Source organism: Archocentrus centrarchus, chromosome 2 (genome assembly GCF_007364275.1).
Source record: "Archocentrus centrarchus isolate MPI-CPG fArcCen1 chromosome 2, fArcCen1, whole genome shotgun sequence".
In the NCBI taxonomy this organism is placed as follows: Eukaryota; Metazoa; Chordata; class Actinopteri; order Cichliformes; family Cichlidae; genus Archocentrus; species Archocentrus centrarchus.
In genome coordinates, this window is record NC_044347.1 from 27,090,944 (window position 1) to 27,108,665 (window position 17,722).

The window sequence follows — 17,722 nt, forward strand, 5'->3', positions numbered from 1 at the left end:
CTTATGACATAGCCTATACAAGTGGCCGACACCTTTGACAGCATTTATACCTGTGTGGGCTGCATCGATGTCAATGTGTAGTTACATTTCTGTGGAGACCACAGGACTCCGAAGGGTTCTGTGGTGTTGACATATCTACATCACAGAAGCATAAATCCACTGTAGGACCCCAGTCACTCAGAACTAGAGACTAGTCTGCAACTCCTTGGCAACCACTGGCTGCTTGGAAAAAGTTGGTGATTGCTGGAATTTCTGGCTGTCGCTATGTGAAATCAGTTGCAAAGAGGGATGCTGCACGACTAGATAGATCTTTGTGGCCAATTTCACCTAGTGACAGCCAGCAACCTCCAGCAACCACTCACCAACAGGTTTAGGAATGCAGATTTTGTTCCTAGCAACTGGAGGTTGACAGTGGATTGCTGACCAGTCTCTAGGTTTGTGTAAAGCCTAGAGACCCTCCTGTATGGGGGTCTTGCTACTGCTTTTCCTGCCTCTGGCTCTCTCTGCCTCTGCCTTTCCACATATGCCTGTAGAATGTCAGGAAGGTCCCAGATCACAGCCATGCTGCCAAATATATGTGATTTTTGAAGTAACAGTCTTCTTTTGACGGGTGTGGTCTGCAGTGTTTTTTTTTATTTTTTTATTTTGTAACTCCACAATAAAGAGAATTATTCTCATAAGAAAATTAGAAAAATAGAGCAGAATATTGGACTTTACCTTTGGGAAGAGCTGGCCTTGGTACAGGTACATACTGTACAGAAACACCTGAGGATGCTGTCGCTATGTTTGTGGATGAAGATGATGAAGACGAAGAGGAGCCTTGACTACTGGAAGAGTGTTCCCTGGTAGGAGCGAGATGATTTCTGTCGGAGGTGTTTTGGGTAAATGTGTCCCCACGCTCCCTTCCCCAGTTTGTAGTTCCTGGGAACACATGCTGCACGCCTCCTCCCTGTTGGAGATAAAACCAGAAAACAGCTGTTACAATGATCCTTGTGTAAAGTACTTATAAATATGTATTCTTCTTTCATTCAGTACATGTACTGTGCTGGACCCTTTGCTGCCATGCTGGGTGGTCTCTCCTTGTCCTCCATGGCTTTGTGTGCTGGTGCCAGTATTGATGCCAGTCTGTCGTCCATTCTGTATTTCCGGCTGGGTCACAGGCCTGTACCCAAAGCCGCCAGTGGCATACTTCCCGTTAATGATATTCTTGTTGCCATTGTAGCCATTATTTCCATAGCCATTGTAGCCATTAGTTATTCTGTTATATATCAAGGCTCCATTCTCATCTTCACAGAACTGACTGACCAACTTGGATTCCAGGGCTGAGACACAAAGACACAGAAGTTAGGAACTAGGAAAAAGTACGTACCAAATTACTATGTTATTGCTAAAGGCTGCCCAGATGCATCCTGAGAGAATTCTTTAGAGATAATTATCTGTGAAAGGTCACAAAAATATTGGATAGACTTGCATAAATTTGGCACACAAACAAACGTATAATGTAGGTCCTACGCAGAAGTGGAATACTAATAATTGCTTATGCTCTTCATTTAGTGCCATGAACAGATAAAACTTGAAAAATGAACAACATCCCTACCAACCATGCCAGTGCTTTGCCTTTGGCGCTAATTAGCAGGTTCTGGTTTGTTAATACACTTGTTGAATACAGAACCTGCTAAATATTACACCACTAAACTGTAGTTGCCAATTTTCAAAAGCTTGAATGAGACTGAGGGTAGGTCATCAATAGATTTAGATTTTTAATTTGGGTGAACTAGCCCAGAGGAAGAGTGTATTTGAGAGTTAAAAATTGTACTTGAAGCCTTAAGTCCTACAACAAATAGCCTAGCTTTGTTTTGCCCATGTGTAAAATTAATTTATACGATGCATGTTCATTGTTACTGGGCAATCTTTTGCCATATTTTGTTACTTTAATGATTAGAGAAGGTCATGAATGTTGCTGGAAAAGGTGCTTGTACGAATTGGTGTGAATGGGGGAATGAGGCATGTTGTATAAAGTGCTTTAAGTGCTCAAGTAGAGCAGAAAAGGGTTATATAAGAACCAGTCCATTTACCATTCCATGAATGTTAGGCACATTAATGATACAATTATAGCAACTGTAAATATGACCCTTGAATTTATGCTACAAACTATGAAAAATAATAACCTTAACAATAATAATTTTTTTTGTTTAGTGCTTGATAAATAAAAATGTTAAAAGTTAAGAAGAGATGGAAAATAACTCCCTGCACCATCTTATGACTGTTGACATTGCAGTGTTTGCCCACTAGTGGGCACTTATCAACTTCCCTGCTGGCAACACAGGTTTAGAATGCCACAAGTTAGTAGTTTCATGTGAAATACATGTACATTGCTTGAATAACAATTAAAACAAAAGCCATTTCCCTTCATAGTCAAAATAAGCATCACAAAATTCACGAGAATAATACCTACTTTTGCTCCAGTAACGTGCAAATCTACAGCTTCACTGAACTGGCTAATATCGTTTAACATCACAGTAGCTGACTGCTGTCGGCTAAGCTCTTGACAATTATGACTGAAGATGTATTTGCTTAAAAGTGTGACATGAGATACATTGTTTCTCCACAACCCATTATTTTTAAAAATTCTACCACTCACAGCAGTATATGACATCATCCATTGCTAAATTATGGCTCGCCATAGATTAGCTAAGCACAAACTGGCTAAGAGTGGAAAACCATAACATTCATGGGCTTTGATGCCACAGCAAAGTTATTCTGCCCAAATAAAGTAATGGTGACTATATCTGTGACTATCATGTCAGTAGATTATAAAAAAGTAAATTAAACTATAGGCGGCACAGAAACATGGGCTAAACAAGTAACCAATATAGATTGTACCTAATTGTTATCTGTTAGCTATTCTTTTAGGCGTGTCCTGTAAAATCCCAATGTGGGTGTTGCGCGCAGTTATTTACTCTGAGTGACGTAATCAGTTTAGTGGACAAGTTAACTGATAGGTTTTGGAAGGGAGCAAAAGACGGTTGAAAGGGTTTCTTGTAGCTTAGCTGGATACAATTAGAAGAGTGCTCGTATTTGCTGTATCAGAACTTCTGCTCAAAGTGACCAACCAGATGGCTGCCCCTCCCCTCCCTGAGCGCGGTTTGTTTCCTTCCTGCTGTCACCAAGTGCTTGCTCATGGGGTTTTCTCTCTAGGGGGCTTTACAATATAAAGTGCCTTAAGGTGACTGTTGTTGTGATTTGATGCTATATAACTGAATTGAACTGAATATTTCTTGTGACAATGAACAAGCTTATTTTTAAACTGCATTGTCATTATCTTAGTATGAACCTATAAATAACTAAATAAATTTGGTTTTATATTCATTTTTATTTTCTTCCATGTGATGCTTTAGGGTCTCCATGAATATCAAGTAAACAAAAACACCTCTTACCCGGCAGGGTGTTGAAGTCATCAATGAGGAACATGTGCTCTGTGTCTGGATCGGAGGCGATTAGATTCAGCTCTTTCAGGAACTCAGTCTGTGTCGGGTCGGAGGTGTTCACAATCCCCAGAGCAAACATCTCGATATTGGCAGCATGTGCTTCTCGCACAGCTATATCCAGCTTCACTGACTCTCGCTTGTCGGTCTGCCCATCAGTAATCACAATGGCCACTTTGCTTACTCCCAAACGTGAAGTATAAAAGACCTCCTGTGTAGCCTTGCGGATAGCTGTACCAGTGTAGGTGCCCTCTCCCATATATGGGATGCTTCTGATGGCCTGCTTGACATCCTGTTTGGTGACATAGCGGGCCAAGTTGAACACAGTTCTCACCTCCAGGCTGTAGAGGACCAGGCCAATCCTGGTGGCGTTGCGGCCCACCGTTACCCGGTCCACTAATGCATTTACAAAGTCCTTGATGATTTCAAAGTTCTCCGGCCCCACACTCTCTGAACTGTCAATGACAAACACCAGCTCCATAGGCCTCTCCTTACACTTGATCCCACATCCTAGAATCACATCACATCAACATATGAGATCATGGCTAAAATGTCACTTTGATATTGGATGCAATGATTTAGAGATAATGTGATGCAGCTGCTTAGACCGAGAAACTAAATTGTCACATTTGTGCTGTTTTGCAAAAAAGATCAAATGATACTTTACCACAGATCTCTTTGATCAATCGAATGATGTCTTCTCTCTGAAACAAATACACCAACACAAGATCAGCATATAAATAATCACAAGAAGCAAAAAAAGGATATGAAAACATGACACTCACAGTGAGGCCTGCTTCACCTTTGACACCTGCTCGGCCCTGGGATGAAAAAGAAAAAGAGAAGACGTTAAGTTTCTGTAAATCTTCCAGTTTCATTAGTTGGACAAATATTGGCTTAAATAAGTGATATCAAGCAGCAAAGCAGGCTACTTAAGAAGTTTCAAGCCCTCCTAACAGCAGTCACAGAACAGAACGCAACAAATGGAGATATAAAAGAATCATTGGCATCACTCACAGGTTGCCCTGGAGTTCCAGGATCTCCCATATCTCCTTTGATCCCCTTCAGTCCCCTGTCCCCTGTCAAGCCTCGGTCACCCTGTTACACATCACATTGCAAAATGTCAGCGATCAAAGAATCGTAAATGCTTGCAACCCCACATTCAACAGTCCCAGGCAACATGGTGACTAACTTTAGCTCCAGGAAAGCCTTCTCCAGGTATTCCTCTTGGTCCTACTACACCCTGGGCCCCCTGTTCACCCTGAATCAAACACAGAACACAACTGTGTTACAGCTTGTGACACACACTTACAGATTTAGGTAGTTTAACCAAGTGCAATAGGCCTTCTAAATAGAGTTTATAGATACATGAGTTTCTATAAAGGACAATAAATCACAGCCTACCTTTGGCCCTTGAACTCCTTGCCCTTGTGGACCTGTTGGCCCAGATGGACCAGGTCTCCCAGGGTTACCCTACAAATCAATTGAGCAACACACACCCATGAGGGAAGATGCTACAAGGAGACACAATGCACATGACACAAGAGCTAGCAAAACAAAACAAGAAAGACTAATATGACACAGAAATGCAGACTGTCAAGGAATTAGGTGCAAATAAATTATAACTAAGAGCGTGACTTAGAAAACTACAACTAAAACCTTAGAATATAAATATAAATAAACCAACCTGGAATTTCTCAGAAAATATATAAAACTCAAAACTGCAAAACTATAATAAGAATTAATTTTGCTACCTGGAGAAAAATACCTGATATAAGGCATTTCAGGAATGCGGATTCCAAATCTATAATCAGAATTTCTGTAGAACTTCAAGTTCTTGAGTCATGCACATTTCAATATGTAGCTAATGTGTGGCTGTACTAGCGCTCCTCACGCAAATGCAGAGTGTGCTAAGATTTTCTAATTTTGAAATTGAACAGAATTTAGCAATAATTTGGGTGATTTTGAGGTGCTGAATCCAAATATGGTCATTAAAATTCAATCAACTAAAGTTTACCTGCCAATATTGAGGATCAACAATGCTAGAAATTTGCAATTTCTTATAATGACTTCTTTGATCTGTCAATAGATAAAAACAAAGTTTTAGTGCTACATCAAGTGATGGAATAGTGTTTCTGGGCAGGTCCAAAGTGATGCCAAGCTTAAAGCTGGGGTCTCTGATGGACCCCAAGTCCATGAGCTTATTAGAGACAAAGACTTTCCATCTAAGCTCAGACCCCTTGAACTAAGAGCACGGGAGTCCTTTGTTCAGGTGGTACAGAATTTCTTGGGCAACCACAAACTATGAACAACTAGTTGATGATGTGCTCATATCATTCAAACGCATGGGTTGCAGAATGTCACTTAAGATTCACTTCCTTCACTCTCATCTTGACTTCTTTCCACCCAGTTTGGGTGATGTGAGTGATGAGCATGGTGAAAGGTTCCATCAAGATACCTCTGAGATGGAGACCAGGTACCAGGGGCGCTATAACGCAAACATGATGGGTGACTACTGCTGTTTTCTACAGCGTGAAACTTCCGTGAAGCACAAGAGCAAGTGTTTGTCACACTTTTGAACGTTCAAGCAGACTAATTGTGGACTGTATTAGTTTGAGATTCCTCATATGATTGATTTTGGTATCTGTGTCTTTTTTTCACCAGTTGTATATCCATGGTGTACTTTTCTAATAAAATCACTGACGTCGAGTTTGGCAATTGGCATTTATTGGCATAGTTACATAACTCAAGATCCTGATGGGCTAGAGAAATTCTGTTCTAGCCCCTCTGCTTCAGCTTCCAGGATTGATAAGACTGTGCGTGTTCCACATGAAAGGAGGTGCCCAAAGTTTTAAGGACATCAGGATTCTCCAGACTATACTGAAATTTTAAGATCACTATATGGTGGCAGGAAGGCTTTTGTTGCACTTCAGATGTGCTTTAGCATAGGCAACAGGAAGGGGAATCGCTTAGATAGTTTTCTCATGCACTAATGAATTCTATTCTAGACACTGACCCCAAACTCAGAGATGTTACTAAGAGACCAGTTTGTTGAGCAGGTACTGTAATGGACGGATTGTTGTGGTGACATTTGAAGGAAGTGGTGAGGCAACCCTACAGTGTTACTATTAGAGGTTTGTGAAGAGGCCATTGGATGGGATGAGGATTTTGATTAAGGAAGTAATGCTCATTTGTCAGTGTAATGTGGCTCGGGTTAATGTAGCCTGTGACAGAGTAGTACAGGAGCCAATACAGTCCCCAGAGTTCTTGGCATGACAGAGCTGTTAAAACAGCAGCAGGCTCGAATGTCTTTTTTTAGCACAGCAGTTTAAGTCACTGCAGTCAATGTTTGAACAAAGCACAGTTAAACCAAAAATAGAACAGAAATGCTTACGGTGCAACAACCCTGGTACTATTGCTCAGTATCGTCCCCGACCTATGCCCATTAATTTTCAGTAAAGATCTAAACCCATGGTCTCGTTAGTGCACGCTGAGCAGCCAGTAATTGAGCCAGCCACTGCCTCTCCTCAGGGATCAAAAATAAGTCTGATTCAATTCTGTTCACCCCAAAGCTTTTGAAATAGTTAGTGGGTCAGTGGACAGTTGTGATGATATCACCTCCTCACTGCCCACCACCCTCGACCCACTACAGTTTGCATACCGGCCAGACAGATCCACAGATGACCCCATATCCTTCCTCCTCCACAAGACCCTTTCACACATAGACACTGGTAAGGGGAACTATGTGAGAGTGCTGTTTGTAGATTACAGCTCAGCATTCAACACCATAGTTCCCTCCAGGCTGGTCTCTAAGCTGCTGGACCTGGGCCTGGGCCCATCCCTGTGCAGGTGGGTTCACAGCTTCCTGACCAGCAGACCACAGGTGGTACGAGTGGGTCACCTCACCTCATCCTCCCTCACCCTCAACACTGGATCCCCCCAAGGCTGTGTGCTCAGCCCTCTGCTGTACTCACTGTACACCCACGACTGCGAGGCCACGTCAGAGTCCAACGTCATCATCAAGTTTGCTGACGACACTGCTGTTGTGGGACTAATCTCTCACAATGAGGAGACAGCCTACAGGAGAGAGGTCTCCCGCCTGGAGAACTGGTGCCAGGAGAACCACCTCCTGCTCAACGTCAGCAAAACAAAGGAACTGATCGTGGACTTCAGCAGGAAGCAGCAGAGGGACTACCATCCACTTGTCATCAGTGGTGCTGAGGTGGAAAGAGTGGACACTTTCAAATACCTGGGAGTGACCATCTCACAGGACCTGTCCTGGACTCATCACATAAACATCACTGTGAAGAAGGCCAGACAGCGTCTCTACCTCCTCAGGCGGCTGAGAGACTTCAAGCTCCCACTCAAGGTGCTCAGGAACTTTTACACCTGCACCATCGAGAGCATCATGCGTGGGAGCATCACCACCTGGATGGGAAACTGCACCAAGCAGGACTTCATGGCCCTAAAAAGGGTGGTTCGTTCAGCTGAACGGACCATCAGAACCACCCTCCCCAACCTGCAGGACATTTACACCAAGCAGTGCAGGCTGAGGGCCATGAAGATCCTAAAACAGCCCAGCCACCCCGGACACTCTCTCTTCTCCCTGCTCCCATCAGGCCGGCGTTACCGCTGCCTGAGGGCTAAGACTGAAAGGTTGAAGAAGAGTTTTTACCCACAAGCCATCCGTCTGCTCAACTCTGAGCCCTAACTGGACCATTATTGCACAATGTAAATATTATAATTTAAAAAGTGTGTATAGTGTATAGTATATAGAGTATAGTGTATAGTGTGAATTACTTTTTTTTATTTTTATTCTTCTTATTTATATGTGTGTGTATATATGGTTGCAGGTACAAAATACATTTCACTGTGCATTGTACTGTGTATAACTGTGCATGTGACAAATAAACACTATCTATCTATCTATCTATCTATATCTATGAATGGGGTTGTTGTCCCTTCACTATTAGACACTGGCTGAAATATTACTAAATTGACAGAGAGAGTCCTCAGGGCATAACAGAACAACATTGTCATCCCCTGCGTTAGAGGTTTGTCAGAGAAACTTGGGAGAATCTTCTTCAAGCATGACATCCCAGTGCACTTCCAACCCAGCCACACCATAAGGCAAAAACTGTTTCATCCTAGGGACAGAATTCCCAAACACAAGCTAAACAACATAGTGTATGCTGTGCCTTGCAGTGAGGAGTGCTCAGACCTCTACACTGGCGAAACCAAACAGCCACTCCACAAACACATGGCCCAACATAAAAGAGCCACCTGAACAGGACAAATCTCAGGTGTACCTAAAGGATAAAGGACACTTTTTCGAGGATGCCAATGTTCATGTTTTCGACCAGGAAGACAGATGGTTTGAAAAAGGAGTAAAAGAGGCTATCTATGTCCACTGTGAATGATCATCATCATTGAACAGAAGTGGTGGCTTATGACACCAGCTATCAGTCACATACAATGCAGTGTTGAGATCCCTTATCAGGTGTCTCAACCTCCACTCAGACTTTACTTCGAGTGACCTCAATAGGTCACATGAAAGGGTGGGGCACAGTCTTCACCCGAAACCCCTGGCGGTAATGACCCATGCCTTTTTTTTTTTTATACCGTGGCTCTTGTGATGATGCACATGATCAGTAGTGGGCCAATGTCCACCTTCTAAAGGGGACAACCCCCACTAGGGTTTAAATACCTGGGACTTTCCACCTTTTGGTTTTAGAACTGAGAAGGCTCTTGGATAAGATGTGAAATGTCTTCAAAATAAACTTAAAGAAGCGCAGTCTTCTTTTATCAAGCTCTTATGAATGTCATGCATCACCTTTATGAATGGAATGGCTCTGACATTTTTTCAGTCCCTCAGTTAACATAGACTGTGCCCAGGTGGAGGGAAGCGCTCCAACAGTGCCATCTCTTGGAAATGGAGACAAGTGTGGAGGGGCTCTGCAAATTACGAGCGCCCTATCCAGATGCCTGCTGGGAATACTGTGAAGGTCCCAGTCACTGGTCCAAAAGGTAAACAATGTGACTTACTAACACTTCTTTTGGAACCAGATAGCAGTGTTAACCATCTTTCTGCAGGTTTATTAGTGTCTCCAGCTCTAGTTAGACTCAAAGTTCGGCTAGCTCACGTTCCAGTTACCGCGAGTTATACTAGGCCAGTTCAGTGCACGTAGTGGAAGCCAATAACTCCTCCATCATGTTTGATGAGGAAATGGATGCCCAAGGTAAAAGAACTGTGAGGTGTTCTCAGCATTAGTGGTTAGATGTAACTTGAGTCACCAGAAACAACTGGTGGTAAAAGATTTACTTCTGAAATATAGAGATGCATTCTTGACAGGTGATAATGATCTGGGGTGTACAACACTAATACAGCATCATATTCCACCCCTTGATGACATCCCCACTAAACTCCATCTCAATTTGATAAAGAAGAAATATTTGTTGCAGCAGTACTACAAATGGCACCCTGAGGTTGCTAGGGTCCAGGCAGCAGTCACCTGCCATTCACATAATTATACAGGCTCAACCTAGACCAGAGGGATGCTGTTGGCCCTCAACAGATACCTGTTCCCTTTCTGAGACTGCCAGCATAGGTGGAATGCTATTAGAAGCACCATGAATGATGCTCTGTCACTTTTTGTGGAGAAAAAGCGGATTGCAATTTTAGTATAATGTGGTTGAAGTTCCCTGACAACAGTGAAACCTGGTGGTGAGAACAATGGCCTGCCTGATCTGTTCTGTTATTGGTCTTGTGTTATTGGTCTTCTGTGCAAGCCACAGCTTGTCCACAATGAACATCATGTTCATAAGGGTGTCCATAAATGCACCTGACACCAGGACACCCTAGATAGCACGTCGACGATCGATTTTGTAATCGTATACTTCTGTCTTCTTGACCTCAGAATCTCATCTCTGCTTTTTGCTTTTGGATGATGCGGTCCTGTTGGCTTAATCAGACGGTGGCCTCCAACCGGCACCGGAGTGGTTCCCAGCCATGGTCCTCAGCTATAAAAGGGTGGAGTGCCCAGGGATGAGGTTTTGCCTCAAGTGGAGGAGTTTAAGTCTCTCGAGGTCTTGTTCACAAATGAGAGAAGAGGGGAGTGTGCGATTGACAGACAGATTGGAGCCACGGCTGCAGTGATGTTGTCGCTGTACCCACCATGTTGTGGAGATGAGAGAGCTGAGCTGTTGATTTACCGGTCGATTTACATCCCTATTCTCACCTATGGTTGCGAGCTTTGAGTAGTGACCAAAAGATCAAGATTGCAGATAGAAGCAGTGGAAATGATGGCCTCTCCCTTAGAGACAGGGTGAGGAACTTGGTCATTCCAGAGGGTATTGTAGTAGTTAAGTTGGTTTGGGCATCTGGCTAGAATTCAGTTCAATTCACTTTTATTCATATCGCGCCAAAAGACAACAAACAGTCACCTCATGGCATTTTATTATTGTAAGGTAAAGACCCTACAATAAGGATGGCTCCTGGGTATACCCAGGGCACACTGGAGAGATTATATCTTTTGGCTGGCCTGGGAACGCCTCAGTGTTCCCCTGAACAGCTGGAGGAGGTGGCCGGGGGAAGGGAGGTCTGGGTTTCTCTGCTTAGGCTGTTGCCCCTGACCCGGCCCACGATAAGCGGAAGAAAATGGATGGATGGATGGATGGATGGATGGATGGATGGATGGATGGATGACAAAGTGAATAGTTAAAGCTGAAATACTAACATTTAAGGTGTAAAGATTGATTCACGTCAACTCACATATTATGCCAGAAAATATTCCACCTTAAAAGTCACCTCCAGCTGCCAATTATCATCAAACAGCAAAGAGAATTCAGTCTTTTATTTTCTCTTGTCTGTGTGTTGAATATTAAAGCTTCAAAGGCTGCAAAATATCCTTCCATTTTTTGGGGAATGGCTAAAACAATGAAATATAAGCATAAAATTACTGATTTCTCATCTTGTTTACCTCAGCTGATAACTGGCCTTTTCTTACTCCTTCTGTCTGATAAGTACAGTTTATAGTGAAGCATTTGCAGGAACGTGTCAAGAGAACTCAAACCAATTTTTTTGTTTTTATAATGTGTATAGGCATTTAGCTCATCTATGGCTAAGGGATTCACCTTCAGACAGAGAATAAGTGAGGGAAAGAGGGCACCTATCCCACAGGGACATGAAGGACACGTGATGACATGTTTGAAGATGCTCTGGGATGACGCTGGAGAAACCGATAACACTGACATCCATTCATAAAGTCATACTAACATTTGATCAAATAGTCAATAGTTGGCAATGGTGTAAACTCACCACTGTGGTTACACAGTCTTAGAAATGCGCCACAACTCAGCTTTGCACATGCATACCATCTGTGCACTCCTGTACTTAAACACAGCCTCTGACTGCCACCAGTTCTCACAACAGCTTAATCCAAGAAATTATCTGGTGTCATGACCCACTCAAGTAAAAAAAAAAAAAAAGATTTTGCTGTAATAGATTTCCTGTGTGGTTTGGCTTCATAATGTGAGAAAAGGTAATAAGGTGGAAAAGCATCTATATATCATGTGTAATAAATAATTTAACTTTGACCAAATCTACTATGAGTCTGAAACACACTATAGTTTCCTGTTAAAAAGCAGCGATTTCAAGGTTACCAGTGATGTATAAAACTGAGTCATGAATGTCTGACATCATCATTTTCTCAGCACAGATAACAGCTGACATGTGTCAGTGTGATCCAATTATTTGAGTCCTCAATTAAAACTTGCCTACTGCTGCATAAGTATGACAGCGCTCGGACCTGCAGAGACACTGGCCTGAAGCCTGTGGGGAATCTGGATGTAATATGTGAAGACGTAGGGGGTTCTGGGTGTTGCTTCAGTGAGGCCTGTTAGGCCAAGTGTTTCTCATCAGACACATATGTCTGTGGAGATTTACACCCTGCACCCATGTGTCAGCGTGCTGTTGGAAATATCATGATAAATACCCCGAACAAATGAACTGGCGCCCCTGTGGTGGGCATGTTTGCACACAAGATTGTTTTTTTTAATCTGTAATTCTTCGGAGAATAATATAACTCCGTCACACCCATCACATGACATGAGAATTAAATCATAAAAAAATTACTCCCCTCATAAGAAAACGCATTAGGATGTTGCCCTTGACTTACGTTTGTATTAAAAGAAGCAAAATTAATCATTTTTGTGATTAACAAAACAGTTGGAAAATCTAAACGGGAGTTTGTTTGGTCTGAAGTGGTCAAAGATCTGAAAAATGTAAAGGTTTTAAATTTACCGGCGGTCCTTGGAGACCTTCACCTGGAGGCCCTGGTAAACCAGGCAACCCTCGAAATCCAATATCTCCCTGCAGAGATGGAAACACAAAGATAGATGGACGCTTAGAGTACAGCAATTTACGATCCGCCAAACAAATGAACTCGTGCACTGACTAAAATCTTGTCTCCCTTAATTAGCTTCCTCAAACACGTGACCAAATCTTTCAGTGGTGAGATCATTTCACTTCTCTTTAGTGCGGATTTCAACACAGCCGGGAAATTATTCTCACTGGGATTTGATTCATGAAAGGATTTGCACTCCTGAAAGTTTTATCTTACACATCCGCATTCTCACCTTTGGTCCGGGAATACCCACTCCTTCGGGCCCAGGTTCTCCGGGAAGTCCAGGCAGGCCAGGAGGACCCTAAAAAAAAACAGCAAAATCGGGTACAGAGTTCCAGAGAGGAAGAGAAAATTAACGTTTTACTCTCCAAACCTTTTGGACTTGGAAAAGAAACTGTCTACATAATGCAATAAAACACAATGTGTAAACGTGTGACATTAAGGAGCACTACAGGGGGATTTTGTTACCTTTGGACAGCACTAGCTTAGCTGCTTCCTGTCTTTATGCTGGGCTAAACTAAGCATCTTATTAACATAGGGTACACTTGTGAAAATGATATCAATCTTCATATCTAACCCTCAATAAGCAAGTAAGATATAGTAAGGCATATTTCCTAAAATTTTTTAAGTCACCACATTTACTCCTACTACCCTCAATGTAAATCTTTTCATTGCATCTACCCCCTGGTTTAATTTAAAGGAAACATACTGAGGAGATCTGTAAGGGCCACCTACTGTAACGTTTGGTAATAAATGTCTCACTGACTGATAGATGGTTGGAACTGAGCAGCAGAATAAGAAAGGCAAAAGCTAGATGGATGGAGGACTAGATATAGTGTGCAGATGAAAGGTATATCTCTACAGATTTATGAGGGGACACATGTCATTGTCTAAATCAGCTCCTCACCATGGGGCCAGGATAGCCGTCTCCTTTGGGACCAAATGGACCTGGAGGGCCTGGGTCTCCTCGGTCACCCTACAGGAGGCAGATACATGTGAGTCAATAATTCATTCCTACAAAGGATACAAAGAGATTTACAGACTTTCAGAGCAAACAAGTGGAATGTGGACATAAATGGACACACATGCTTTCTTTTTGCACGGCTCTTTCTTGTAAGTACTGAGCAAAACACAAAAACATGTTGTAGCATTTTATTAGCTCAGATTTTCAGCAAAAGTTGGAACAGGGAAAGCACGACAGGATGTACAGTTGTGCTTCCCATCTTAACTTTTGACATCTTCTCTGTTCTTCGTAGATGGACTGTAAATGGCCTTAATGATGAAAGCACAGACATGTGTTTCCTGATCTGTCTCTCATTACTCACTACCTGTTTGATTAATATTTTTTTTCAGACTTGGAACTGCTCAGCACCACATGCTTGCATTGTTTACTGAAAAATCTGACTCATGTTTGTTTCTACAGGCAGGCACCCAAAAAGAAAAGTAATATATTTTTTAATCTAAGAAGAATCAGTGTTACCTTAGGACCAGGAAGTCCATAGCCAGTCTCCCCAACTGGGCCAGGAGGACCGTTTGGGCCGGGATCGCCCTAGAACACATTTTTATAACAGCAGTGCCCTCAGTACACAAGACTGTATGAAGCAATGGCCAAATGTCACTTTATACTTCAGATTATTCTATGTGGATTTAAGGTGTGTATGTTTGTGTTTACACACACTAGTGCATGTCAAAAAAAATTTTGAATTTGAAAAAGGTTATAATTTATTATTTAATTTAAAAAACCTTTACACATTCCATATTCATTGCATGTAAAGCAAATATTTCAAGCTTCTTTGTTTTAATTTTGAAGATCATGTCAGTGACATCATATTGACTATGTTCATCTTTTATGAGCCTATAAAAACAGTTATTAAAATGTAATTAAAGATATATATATATATATATATATATATATATATATATATATATATATTTTTTTTTTATATATATATATTTATTTTTGACTTATGTTTACATGCACCTGAATGCAGGCATTTACTTGTGGAGCATTTTAACATTGTGCTACATGAGGCAAAAATCACATATTTCAGAAAAAAAAACAAAACAAAACACAATCTAAAGACTGTTTCAGGAGAACTAATGCTTCTTTCTACAAAATAATATGAAGATAAAATCTTTAACAATACTCGGAGCAACTGAACATAGCTAATAAAAGGCGTTATGAAGATGTGTGGTGAGTCTCTGCAGTCTTATAATGACAGTTCATTAGATATTAAAACTGTTACCTTGGGTCCAGTGATGAAGCGTCCAGGAGGACCAGGCAAACCCACCCTGCCTTGCGCCCCTGGTTCTCCCTGAGAAGGTTTAATGCATGCCAAGTGGTTAAGACCATTAACTCTTAGTGGATATTTTCTCATTATTCTTCTCCAGTTAAATTATAGATATGCTAATGATTTCCTAACGAATGCTCACCTTTGGTCCTGAGGGTCCAGCAATGCCTGGTGGACCAGTCAAGCCCCTGATTCCTCTTTGGCCTTGGTCACCCTTAAAGGTCACATTAGGAAGATTGTATTGTACATGACTGACCAAAGGCTAACTGCAAGACTCGCAGAAAAAGTGAAGAAGTCATTTTAATTTTTTTTACCTTTTCACCCTGGGTGCCAATTCCAGGAGCCCCATCTGGCCCCCTTATGCCAGTAGTTCCAGGCTCACCCTAAAGACACACACATACACACAGTGCTGTGAAAAAATATCTGTCCCCTTCCTGATTTCTTTCTCTTTTTTGCACATTTGTCACACTTACATGTTTCAGATCATCAAACAATTTTTAATATTAGACAAAGATAACCCAAGCAAATTCAAAATGCAGTTCTTAAATGATGATTTCATTTATTAAGGGAAAAAAGTCATCCAAACCTACCTGGTTCAAGTATGTGAAAAATACTGCAAAGTGTTTGTAATAACTGGCAATGAGTCCTTCACATTGCTTTGGAGGAATGTTGTCCCACTCGTCTTTGCAGAATTGTTTTAATTCAGGCACATTGGAGGGTTTACAAGCATGAACAGCCTGTTTAAGGTCACGCCAAAGAATCTCAACTGAATTTAAATGCAGACTTTGACTCGGCCACTCCAAAACCTTCATTTTGTTGGTTTTGAGCCATTCAGAGGTGGATGTGCTGGTGTGTTTCTGATCATTGTCCTGCTGCATAAACTCAAGTGTGCTTGAGCTTTAGGGTGTAAACTGATGGCCACACATTCATCTTCAGGATTTTCTGGTAGAGAGCGGAATTCATGGTTCCATCAATTAGGCCAAGTTGTCCAAGTCACGAAGCAGCAAAGAACCCTCAGACCATCACACTACCACTCCATGTTTGACTGCCGCTATGACGTTCTTTTTATGAAACGACTGAATGTTTTCCCAAAAGTCTTGAGGATCATCAAGCTGTTTTTTTGGCAAATGTGAGGCGAGCCTTTGTAGGTTTTTTTTGGTCAGCTGTAGTATTTGCCTTGGAACTCTCTCATGGAGGCCATTTTTGCCCGGTGTGTTTCTTATTGTTCACCTTAACTGAGGCAAGTGCAGTTCTTTAGATGCTGTTCTGGGTTCTTTTGTGACCTCCTGGATGAGTCGTTACTTTTTGTACTTTGTTTACTCAGGTTATTTTTGTCTAATATTAAAATTTGTTTGATTATCTGAAACGTGTGACAAACATGCAACAGATTAAGAAACAATGAAGGGGGAAAATACTTTTTAACAGTACTGTACACTAAAGCAGCTTTTAGTTACTTATAGAGAAATAATAATGGAGGAAAAAACACCTTCAAACTACCTTCTGTCCCGGGGCTCCATCCTCCCCTGGAAGCCCTGGCAAACCTGGCATTCCTGATGATCCTGGTTCACCCTGAGGACAGATTGGTGGATCACTATGAGTTCATGGAGTGAATGTATAATACTGTAAATACTGTAAACTGATAACTGCTGCTTATGTTGGTTGCAACTCACCTTAGCTCCAGGGTCACCAGTCCCTCTTTCCCCTGGAGCGCCAACCTCGCCTGGCAACCCTTGGTCTCCCTGTGTTAAGAAACATCAGTTTCATGTAGCAACTAACGGTCTTACACCAATGTTGTTAAAATGTGCTAACCAGACTATTACCAAAGAGCCACACACTTTTTAAGAAAATACACCTGCTGGAACTTTTATACAGGATAAAGGCCTGGTCACACCAGCATTTATAATGGTGAGACATTAGATTTACTTGCAATGGAAATTTATATAACACTGCAAAATAAATGAAGCACTATACCTGTTTAATTTTGTACACAATAAAGCTTTATTTATTATCCTCATCCAGTGGTAGAGTTGACAAGCTATGTGAATTTATCACTCCAATTGCAGGAGATCGTCGTCATTCCCAGTCATTATACCACACCTATTTTCCATAGAAGAGTGCGTATCACTTTGTAGTTCAATTTAGTTTGGTTTAATTCCCTATAAGCAAGCACTTGGTGAGAATGGGAAGGGAAAATTCCCTTTTAACAGGAAGCGACCTCCAGGAAAACCAGGCACTGTCCTGGTATTGGATCATTTGGTCCAGCATATCAGTTTTTTGGACTTTCTGTTTTTGTTCATTTAAAAGTTCTGTGAGGTTCCAGGTTTGTTTAATGTTTATATTATTTGTTGTATGTTTCCTTTTAGTATATTTAGCTCTGTTCTCAGTTCCAAGATGCTTTCGAGTTGAATTCCTCCTTCAGTGTTCCTTCCTCCTGTGCCACGTCTCCTGTATCGAGTGTCTGTGTTCTCCCCTGTTTAGTTTTGTACTTCCTGCTTTATTTTGAGGACGATGTTCTTTGTGTTTTGCTTTTATTTTTGCTTCC

At 41.7% G+C, this 17,722-nt stretch overlaps 1 protein-coding gene across 2 annotated transcripts in view; it reads right to left on the reverse strand.

Annotated features, from left to right (window-relative positions):
- LOC115799167 (collagen alpha-1(XXVIII) chain-like) overlaps positions 1 to 17,722 on the reverse strand; it is a 45,668-nt gene that overhangs the window by 3,357 nt on the left and 24,589 nt on the right. For both annotated transcript variants that reach the window (XM_030756197.1, XM_030756190.1), the window contains exons 18-34: positions 16,851 to 16,919; positions 16,678 to 16,749; positions 15,495 to 15,563; positions 15,323 to 15,394; positions 15,136 to 15,204; positions 14,370 to 14,438; positions 13,797 to 13,865; positions 13,122 to 13,190; positions 12,787 to 12,855; positions 4,890 to 4,958; positions 4,678 to 4,746; positions 4,503 to 4,583; positions 4,271 to 4,306; positions 4,153 to 4,189; positions 3,438 to 3,995; positions 1,036 to 1,322; positions 718 to 949 (exon numbers count right to left, since the gene is read on the reverse strand). In XM_030756197.1, coding sequence (XP_030612057.1) covers positions 718 to 949; positions 1,036 to 1,322; positions 3,438 to 3,995; positions 4,153 to 4,189; positions 4,271 to 4,306; positions 4,503 to 4,583; positions 4,678 to 4,746; positions 4,890 to 4,958; positions 12,787 to 12,855; positions 13,122 to 13,190; positions 13,797 to 13,865; positions 14,370 to 14,438; positions 15,136 to 15,204; positions 15,323 to 15,394; positions 15,495 to 15,563; positions 16,678 to 16,749; positions 16,851 to 16,919 — 1,996 coding nt within the window. The remainder of the gene's footprint in view (positions 1 to 717; positions 950 to 1,035; positions 1,323 to 3,437; positions 3,996 to 4,152; positions 4,190 to 4,270; positions 4,307 to 4,502; positions 4,584 to 4,677; positions 4,747 to 4,889; positions 4,959 to 12,786; positions 12,856 to 13,121; positions 13,191 to 13,796; positions 13,866 to 14,369; positions 14,439 to 15,135; positions 15,205 to 15,322; positions 15,395 to 15,494; positions 15,564 to 16,677; positions 16,750 to 16,850; positions 16,920 to 17,722) is intronic.